Source organism: Halichoerus grypus, chromosome 10, assembly GCF_964656455.1.
Source record: "Halichoerus grypus chromosome 10, mHalGry1.hap1.1, whole genome shotgun sequence".
Lineage (NCBI taxonomy): Eukaryota > Metazoa > Chordata > Mammalia > Carnivora > Phocidae > Halichoerus > Halichoerus grypus.
In genome coordinates, this window is record NC_135721.1 from 124,260,705 (window position 1) to 124,270,894 (window position 10,190).

The following is a 10,190-nucleotide window of genomic DNA, read 5'->3' on the forward strand; positions in this document are numbered from 1 at the left end:
ACTTCCCCCTCTCAAATTACATGCCACTTCCTTTGCAAAATTATTTCTTTTGAGAATGCATGGCTTTTTTCTGATTAAAAAGCAATAAATCTTCAGCTTGTATAATTTGTCAAAAACAAAAATGAAACACGTAAAGGAAGTGGATAAGCATTAGGAATTCCACCCCCGAGGGATAACCAGTGTATGTATGTCCCTTTTTGTTGTACTCATTATATTTACGAACTTGGAATAACGGAACACATCAAGTGTCCTGATTTGTTTACTTAAGAACATATGTAATAGGATAATATAATGGAATTGTTAGTCCAGACCCTAAGTCAGAGTACCAGAGTGATTCCAGAGTGAGTTATGTGACATGGGTTACTACGTAGGACTTGAGAAAGTTGATGGTCACGAACTGGTCAGGGGACTCTTAAAATTTCATCTAAGTAGATGATCCAAAGTTGAATGAATTGTAGAGAGGGTTTTGAAGATTCTATTGCGAAAAAGCTCTGTTTGAGTAAGTGGGGAAGCTGTCTTCTAATTCCAAGTTGAGATAAAAGGCTTTGTGGGTACTACTCATAGAGCTTACTGTGTGTCTCCAGAAATCTGTAAGGATCCTGTAGACCTGAGTCATGACTGAAGGCTCTAAAGTGGCCTTTAGTACCAAAGAAGAGAGCTGCAGTTGGGGCACATCTGAATTGTAAATGGCCAGATGCCATTTTCTGTCTGCAGCGAACCCTTGAAATCTCCCATGAAAGAGTGCCAGAAGCACCAAGTCAGCTTATGAGAGTACGTACTGTGTGAGAACTGTCCTACTCCTGCTTATTGGTTCTTCCTGCCTCTACTACCTAGGAGACAGAAACTTTTTTTTTTTTTTTTTTTTTTTTAGATTTTGTTTGTTTATTTGACAGAGAGAGAGAGAGAACAGCAGAGGGAGAGGGAGAAGCAGACTCCCTGCTGAGCAGGGAGCCCAGTGTGGGACTCGATCCCAGGACCCTGGGATCATGACCTGAGCTGAAGGCAGACACTTAACTGACTGAGCCGCCCAGGTGCCCGAGACAGAAACTTTTTATAGCCAGATGGGGGTGAAGGAACAGAATCACGAAGAGCCCAAGATGGAGATACTGACCCTTTTCCACAACTAGAGCTTCTGAGGGAGGGGAGAGCCCTCAGTTCTCAACAGTTGTGGAGTTGTGGCTAATTACATGGGCCTGCACATTTGATTATTAAGTTGAGATGTTTTGCGACTGAAGAGTCACACAAAATTTGGGGACCTACCTAAGTTTTCTTGAAGAGGCAAGGAAACAACTAACCAATCTGAATAAAATAGACAGGTGGGAGAGACAAAATAATATGATCACCTCATACAAGTAATGACAACAATTCAGCTATCACTATCATAATCATTTCCCCATAGATAGTAGTAATTATTAAGGAGAAAACAATGAAGCAGAAGAGGATATACCCGGCTGACAACTGGTAGCTGAGGGGTGGGGGAAGGTGGGACAAGGAAGGAGGAGCTTTAATTACCACTCAAAATTCCCAGAGCTCTCCCATCTGTCCCCTTTAGCCTTTATCTGCTGCTTTACCATCCTAAAACCAAAGAGGAAGGGGGGGGGAAAGAAAGAGCCCAAGAAAAGAGTAAAATTCCAATGTTACGAATTTCATGGTCGCAAGGCAGTGATTGTCCTTCTCCCTGGAAGTCTTTGTATTTCTTCCGATATTTTCCACCAAGCAGAAGAGCCTCCTCTGCACTGTCCAATATGGTAGCCACTACCCACATGTGACAGTTTTAGTTAAATTTAAAATTCGGCTTCTAGTCATTTCAAGCATTCAGTAGCCACATGTAGCTGGCGGCTATTATATTAGACAGCTCAGACATACAACATTTCCATCATCCCTGAAAGCTCTAGTGAACAACGCTGCTCTAGAAGAATCAACCCAAATTCCTCTGCTCAAAAGCAAGTGTCCTACTAGAGATCATTTAAAAGGTGCAAAATTTTTCAAAGGGGGCTTTGAAAACTTATTCTCCTTTCAGAAGAAGTGAAATTTAGAAGCTGGGAACAAGCAAGTTTTAGGCATGTGAATCTTAGACACATTGACTTTGAGCAGGTTGGATTTAGGAGACCTGAGGAGAACAAGAGAAGGAGATTATGGAGAGAAAGCAAAGGAGGAGAGAAGCCTTTAAAATGTAAAAGATCAGATGTTGGGGAGCTTCCATCTTAGATGCTTCCATCTGTTCTCCAACTTTCTCCATTCAGAACCCGTGTCCCTGCCAGCTGGCCTCAGCATGGCTTGATGAAGGAAAACTGTCAAGTGAAGGTATTGAGACTTCATTTACCATTGGGCAATATTTACCAAAGGATAAAACCTCATTGGTGAAGCTCCAGGCCAAAGGCGAACTATCACTGAGCATGGTAGGTTGCCAGAAATCCTATAAATCACTCACATAGTTTGCCCCAGAAAGCCAGTTTGAGGTGGCAGGATACCCAGTTCTTTTTTTTTTTTTTTTAAGATTTATTTTATTTATTTGACAGAGAGAGAGATAGAGAGAGCAGGGACACAAGCAGGGGGAGTGGGAGAGGGAGAAGCAGGCTTCCCGCCGAGCAGGGAGTCCGACGTGGGACTCGATCCCAGGAGCCCGGGATCATGACCTGAGCCGAAGGCAGACGCTTAACGACTGAGCCACCCAGGCGCCCTGGATACCCAGTTCTTGAGCCTGGCTCAGAGTATTCCTGTGATCCTCTGAAGGCAGCAGTGCATAGCAAGGCAGATGAGCAATGCAGATGCTCTGTCATCCACTTACAGGCGGCGATACGAGGTAGGAGGTAGCTGGGTGAAGGTGAGCATGCACTGGGGTGGGCTGGAGTCCTGGACACTGCCTTTGCACAAAGAAGGAGGAAGACTGGTGCACACTGACAGAAACACTGTAAATCCAAAGCCATGGGTGCCATGAAGCTATTTATTTATATCTAAAAATATCATTCTAGATCTAAGTTTTCCAGAACTTTGAGATATGTTCAATGAAAAGAGGTCTCACTCTTAGTCCAGTTTTCTGAGTTCCTCCCTTAAAGGGTGCTTAGGATCCTGGGCATGCCCAATGCCCTTCTTTACACACTTCAGGTGCACTAACTGAGCCAGAGAAGAGAAATATAATCACGCCCAGGCTGGGTACCACTCACATACAGAATTCTGGGTGAATTCTTTGGTCATCTTGAGATAGAGTGTAGGACAATGATAAGGCCCCCAGGCATCACAAAGACACAGAAAGACTGCTCCCCTCAGAATTCAGCATCCTGGGGCTTTCCAGATAATGTTAAAGAGGAGAAAGTTTTGGACTTAGAGTCAGGAATACTGGTATCTTGTTTCATGTCTGCCCCTTTTACCAGGAATACTGGTACCTTGTTTCATGTCCACTCCACATTCCAAGGGCTCAGACAGGTGTGTCACCTCTGTCTCAATTTTCTTATAAGAACACCAGAGACAATAATCTCCATCTCACAGGAATAGTGTTGACACCACCTGGTCAGGGAACTCATCCAAACAAGCCACAGATTAAAGCTCCTGCCTCCCGACTCTTACCCACACTTACCTCTCAAGGTGTTGAGTTGAGTGTCTGCAGTAACTGGCTGACAGCTCTTTTATGTGGCCTCTTCTTACTTGGGGAGGGGGAGAGGAGGTTGTGGCCTGGGACCAGGGCTAGAGGAGCAGAAAAACAACGTCCAAAGGCCTAGAACTTAATGGTGATTTGGGTTGTGGCAGATCTGTAAGTTCTGCCCAGGAACTACATGTTGGCCATATCACAGACTCTTTCCTTTGATACTCTCCCATTCCCAAGTATTGGATTTTCTTTGATATGAGCAGTACATCCTCCTAAGCTAGGAGGAGCACTGTGTACCTTATCGCAGTTCTGGCCACCCAAACAGACCCAAGTCTTGAGTCTATCTGACGCATTTGAGTCTGTCCATAGGTAGACTGAAGGGTCGTTTGTGTATCTATTTGCCTTGGACTTGCTCTGTGCTAATAAGGTCCCACTCAACACCTTCTCTGTATTGATTCTCTTTTGCTAATTAAAGCATAACGCCATCTCCCACCAAATGCCCTGGGGGTTTTATGTGGATAAAAAGAGACTGAATAGGAAGGACTTCAGGAAAGACAGATGACCACCCAGCAAATGACGGAAGTGAAGTGATCGAATCTAGCAACAACATCTTGGCACAAGTTTGTGAGTTGAGGGCTGGGGGGATTTGCCCACCAAATATCAGAGAGGAGCTACCATACCCATGTTTTGGAGCTTATTAGGAAAAAAAGAAGAGTCAAGTGGGCAAGGGCAAGGGCTCCCAAGGAACAGACCTCCTTCTTCCAAACTCTATGTCCTGGAATATTTCATACACTGACTGGAGACGTCCATGTACGGTGATTTTTTTCCCAGGATACGTCGGATGCACTGAGCAGTGGGAAATGCATGTCAGGATTCTGGAGACTTGGCTCAGGAGAGTGGACTGTATAGAGACAAAAGGTAGAATTCGGGGACCTGGTTACAAAGGTGTGGGAGCAAGCGGAATGGAAATTTGATGGGAGCTGCAAATGGTGCCACACCTAAAATGATTGAATTGTGGATTCCCAAGTCCTCACTTTCTACGGCTGGAAAATGATGTTCCGGGCAGGGCAATCACAGCCCTGCCCTGTGTCTGGCTCAGATGTTGGGGTTCCTTAGTGGGCTGTTTGAGGAGCACAGTCACTGACAGTGCCAAGGAGGGTCCTCCCAGGATTCCTGCCATACTTGGTTCTGGGTCATTCAGATGGGTCTGCAACAAAGCTGTGTAGAATTTAGGAAAACAGCAGGCCTTTGCTCTTGCTTTCCCTCTCTGTATATTTTATACAAACAGACACACACATATACATATATATACACATACACATATACACTCATGTACATATATATACATAATATACATACCTATACACACCTATACATGTATATACACACATACATGTATAGATACACAATATATACACACATACACATACACACACATATATATATACAGACAGGCATATATATGCATATAGATATGTATATATAAATGTCCATATATGGATATGGATTTATGTATACATACATACAAATTATTATGTATATGTATATATTATATATGATTATATGTATCCATATACACACATATATTACACATATATATAGTACCTGCATGTGTATTTTTGACCTGTAATGTGCCTATGTGTTCTTCTAAAACTGTAATTTTGTATTGTTGGTGTCTGCTCTCATAGTCCCCATTCCTGAGCTCTCCAGAAATCCTAGTGATTGCTTACCCCACAGGTATTTGTATTTTTTAAAAAGATTTATCTATTTCTCTGAGAGATGACAGACTGAGCAGGGGGAGGGCCAGAGGCAGAGGGAGAGAATCCCGAAAGACTCCCTGCTGAGCATGAGCCTGAGGTGGGCACTGTCTCAGGACCCCGAGATCATCATGTGAGCTGAAAGCAAGAGTCCACGGAGTCAAGTGGGAAGAACCCCAGCAGGCAGGCAGGTGGGCCTTGCCGGAGGTAGGTGTGCAGTATCACACTCCAGTCCAGTGTTTCCTGCTGGGCATCAGTGAAGGATTGTCCAGAGGAGGAAACCCGCCTCTCTCAGGCCAGAGCCTCTGGCCCACCTCAGAAGCATCCCAGGGCTCCTGGTATCAGAGGAACTTCTCCACCTCTCCTCGGACCTGCCCTTGGACCAGGAGACCTTACGAAAGAGGTCATGATCAAGCAGCAGCACAGACATCATCAGACACAGGTTGGTAGTAAGGGCATGCTCTGCAGGAGCTCTGACTTGGTATTTCTGCACATAGCCTGACTCTACTAGCATCTTCCCAGTGCTTGGCCATGCTCCAAACACCCTGGGAGAGACTATTAAGAGACAAAAGGTTACCTGCCAGGGCCCACATAAGGAGTGACCTCCCATGTCTACAACCAGTGCTCCCTACCATGTGGGTACACCATGCTGCCGGCTGACCTATTCTTTGCCACTGGCATGAGCACCTCGGACCATGAATTCTACTGGAAGCAGCTGGTCTTCTCCATTGTGATAACTGGTGTCCTGGCCTGTGTTCCACAGAGCTCTCTGGACACTCACTCTACCCTGCCCCAGTGGACTCAGAGGCTACACCTAGAATGCTTTGACTGGAGGAGTGCTTGCCTGGCCAGCACTCCATGTTCTGTCCTATGGAAGAGCTGTGTGCCCCTATGGTAGGTCGAGAGGAGGAGTGGGGACCCCTGCAAGACCTTGACTCTCATGGAGGCAGAGGAAGGAGCAAAGGTTAATTCTGCCATGACTTGGGTGTCCAAAAAGCCAAGTCCCAGCCTGCGAAGAATTGTTGATCAGGCTGGTCTGTCTATGACAAACACATGGCCTCATGGTTGTCATGGTTTCTGCAATAATTGTTTTCTTCTCATGCTCCAGCCATGCTCCTTCTTTATGTTATTGCAGATGGGAGGACTCTAGAAGTATCTTCTGCATCTCATACACCATGATGATGATCAATTCCTGCCTCATTTCCATCCTTTGGCTGCCCCAAAGGCTCACAAGTGGGTCATACGGATGCCTGCACCCACAAAGTTTGCCCACCACCGCCTCTGGTAGTTGTCTGTGTCATAACAAACCCAGGGTGCCTAATTAAGGAACTATAGGAAGTTATCTGGAATGCAAGTGTTGGGTTTAGGTGCTGAGCAAACCAGGGTTCCAGACAAACATCCTCATCTAGCCACATCATGACCGCTCACTCTTTTGCCTTGAGCATGTCCCTTAACTTCCTTTGGATTGGTTTTCTTCATTGAAAAGGGACAGTAATCCGAACCTCAGAAGGAGAATGGTGGGGGGATGGGGTGGGGGTGAGTCAAGTTTAAGAAGAGGCCTTCCTGGGGGCCTCCTACTCTGCGGCCAGGGTCTAGTCTCCACTTGCCTCATGTTTAACTTGTCCCTTATGACTCCAGGCTGAGGAATGTTCTGGTTAACATTGGAAGATACCACACATGAGCAGATTCTCCCCTGGGAGTACTGGTTCAGTGAGCAGATCAGCAATGAGGCTGGGCCCTGGGGACCTGGCTGGGGTGCTGGGGCCAACAGGAGAGAGAATAGAGAAGAATGACAAGGGAGAGAGATCAGAGACCTAGACCCAGAGAAGGGGCACTCAGGGTCTGCACTAGGTACTCAATGATCACAAGCACTGGGACTAAAATAGGCAGGTCTGTGGACATTTGTTCTGGTTTATTTGACAGGAACAAACAGTTCAAACTGGTGGAAGGGTGCATTCCTGTTCATATCCTCTTGCCTGGGTTCTGAGGTCCTCATGCCTTGGTGTGACTAGAGCAGCTCAGCCCCCTCACCTACTCAGCAGGCTCATGCAAATATTCCCGCAGAAGGTTGAACAGCATATGTTATTTGCTTGACAATCTTGGTGATATTCACATGGGCGTCTGCACATGTATATGTTGGTATGCTTTTCACAGACCTTGATTTCTTTGATCAGCTCTATTTCTGAAAAAGAACAGGAACAGGGTCAGTGCAACCAGATCCTTTGCCTCACCCAAAGACCCCAGAACTCAGGTCCCACACATGACACTCTTGGACTTTTCAGGGAACTCACTTTCTGCCCTTCACTCAATCCTGGTGATTGGTAGTATCTTAAATCCTATATCCCCCCATTTTCCCCCAACAGATCTCAGTATTTGGCCTTCCTGGGTCCTCTGCATTCTCTGCAGCCAGGACCCTGTCTCCCATGTTAGTCATGGCCTTGGTGATGCCCCCCATAGAATCTACACTCTGAGAACTCAGCAGAGACTGAGACATCCTGCAGATCCTCCCCACTCTCCAGAATTTTCAGGGTCCAGAGAGGAAGATGACTCCCCACTCTGCCCCCTCTCTCCTGTCACGGTCACTTTCTCCAGGGCCCTTGCCTCTTCCCAGAAAATACCACTTGCACTATTTCCCTTCCACTGCCACCATCCTGGTCCCTCCAATGATAATTTTGACTTGACCCTGTACACCCCAAAACTTGCTTTCCCATGGTCCTTTCATTCTATACCTACTCCCACCAACATTTCTGGAAGTAATGTGTCACATGTGTGCAGAAATCTAAGAAAAGTTATTTGGTTTCCCCATGTGATTCTCAGCCCGTGATGTACCTTTCACTACTCTATGTACCGTTTATGTCTGGGTATTTGGAATGGAGAATCAAAAGACGTAGGTTCCCCCACCACCCCCATCACTGTTCCCAGGGCTGGGTAAAGGGGTCAGAGGGCCATGGTTTGGGAGGACCCAGAGTCTTCATAGTGCTGTGACCTGAGCAGGATGTGCTGAAAGGTTCCAATTCCCAGGTCCTCCTCAGAAAGGACACAGCCCTTCTTGGCCCCCTTCCCCTCCTTGTCCCCTAGTCCATTACCTACTCTGCATCGTCTTCGGTTTCCGATACCCTCCCTGGGCCTGCGGTAGCACACAGAGGAGCAGGATGAGCAGCAGAGCCTGGGTTGGCATGACTCTGGGCAGAGTGGAGAGCGCTCAGTCTGGCACAGACTTCCCTGGAGAGCTGGGTGGTTATCCTGGGCTCCTCCCTGCTTCCACTGGCCAAACAAGGAGCCCTGTTTCCTCTCCTTTGCCTGCCCTTACCACAGCCTGTTCTCTGTGGGACTTGGGCTTCTGCAGAGGATTCCTGCTCTCACATGACTAACGCCCTCTTTTGCAAACATTTTTTTCCTACTTTTTAATTTTAAGGTAATTTACAGAAAAAGAGAAAAGTATAATTTTTAAAAAATTATGGTAATCTAAGTGTAGAGAGTTAACATGTGTCTTTTTATTACCATTCTATTTTTTTCTTTGCAAATTTAATATAAGCAATTTATTGTTTTCTCACATTTGGAATCACCACCTATTGTTACCCATCTTGTTTCACCCTCATTTAATGAGGTAAATATTTCACAATGTGGTTTTACATAATCACATACATCTCACTTAAAATAACTGGGTGTTATACGAAAACAATGAATCGTGGATCACTACATCAAAAACTAATGATGTATTTTATGGTGACTAACATAACATAATAAAATTTTAAAAACTTAAAAAAATAAATTAAATTAAATTAAATTAAATTAAAAAAATAAATGCCTGTTGTCAAGCATTTGCATTGTACTAATTACTGATTATCTAGACAATATATTATGTTGAGCATTTTCTTTTTTTTTTAAGATTTTATTTATTTATTTGTTAGAGAGAGAGAAAGCGTGAAGGCACACAAGCAGGGGGAGAGACAGGCAGAGGGAGAAGCAGACTCCCCACTGAGCAAGGAGCCTAATGTGATGTGGGGCTTGATCCCAGGATGCTGGGACAGTACCGGAGCTGAAGGCAGATGCTTGACCAACTGAGCCACCCATGCGTCCCTGTGTTGAGCATTTTCAACCATAAATCTTTTATTTTTTTAGACTAATATAAGAGAGGTAAAATTTATGGGTGTAAGAATTAAGTAGGTATTTTAAGTATAAATAAATATATACACACATGTTTGCATGTATACTTATATTTACACACACATATATATGGAGAAAGAGAGAGAGGGAGAACTGGTTTTGTAATTAAACATGTTTAAATCATGTTTAACTCAAGAGAGGATGAGTATCAATTTCTTCAAACCTCGTAAGGCACCATAGTGTAAGTTGGGAGATAATGGGCAGGCATCAGCCCTCTATTGTCTATAAAAATTTGAGTAGCAGAGGAATGTTCATAGGTTTTGTGCTAAGACAGATGGGGAGTTGAATCCTAACCCCAATATTCGACAGTGTCATAACACCGGGACAATCCTATGACCTCTATAGATTTAGTTCACTCATTAATTCTTGGCACCTCCATGGTGAAGATGAAATAAGATGACATCTATAAACACCTTCATAGCACCTGGCACTCAGTAGGTGCCCAATGTAGTACATTTGTCTGATCTCCAATCTTGCTTCCCAACCTCACAAAGCAAGCCCCAGGGACCAGAAGAATTCTCTTATCTCTTATTTTTATACTGGGTATTAAGACCCAGCCCTGGAATTGGACTCTTAGAAGAAAAACCTTTTGGTCCAGGAGTCAGGGGGATTTGCAAGCTTATCCAAGCAGATCCGTCAACTCCACATGGATTGGTGGCAGAGCCAGGAGTAGATATAGGAAC

General features: G+C 44.9%; 1 protein-coding gene across 1 annotated transcript; it reads right to left on the minus strand.

The window, feature by feature from the left end:
- Positions 1-2,016: 2,016 nt before the first annotated feature.
- Positions 2,017-8,518, minus strand: LOC118543097 (WAP four-disulfide core domain protein 10A-like). The gene is made up of 3 exons (XM_078057469.1): positions 8,431-8,518; positions 7,372-7,522; positions 2,017-2,110 (listed from the first exon to the last, which is right to left on the minus strand). Exons 1-3 carry the CDS (start codon positions 8,516-8,518, stop codon positions 2,017-2,019), a joined length of 333 nt encoding a protein of 110 aa, XP_077913595.1.
- Positions 8,519-10,190: the final 1,672 nt, after the last annotated feature.

Coding starts and splice junctions, on each gene's coding strand:
- LOC118543097 (XM_078057469.1), bottom strand. CDS start 8,518: ATGCCAACCCAGGCTCTGCTGCTCATCCTGCTCCTCTGTGTGCTACCG. Junction 7,523..8,430: donor GAAACCGAAGACGATGCAGA/GTAGGTAATGGA, acceptor GTTCTTTTTCAG/AAATAGAGCTGATCAAAGAA. Junction 2,111..7,371: donor TGCATGAGCCTGCTGAGTAG/GTGAGGGGGCTG, acceptor TGTTCTCCTCAG/GTCTCCTAAATCCAACCTGC.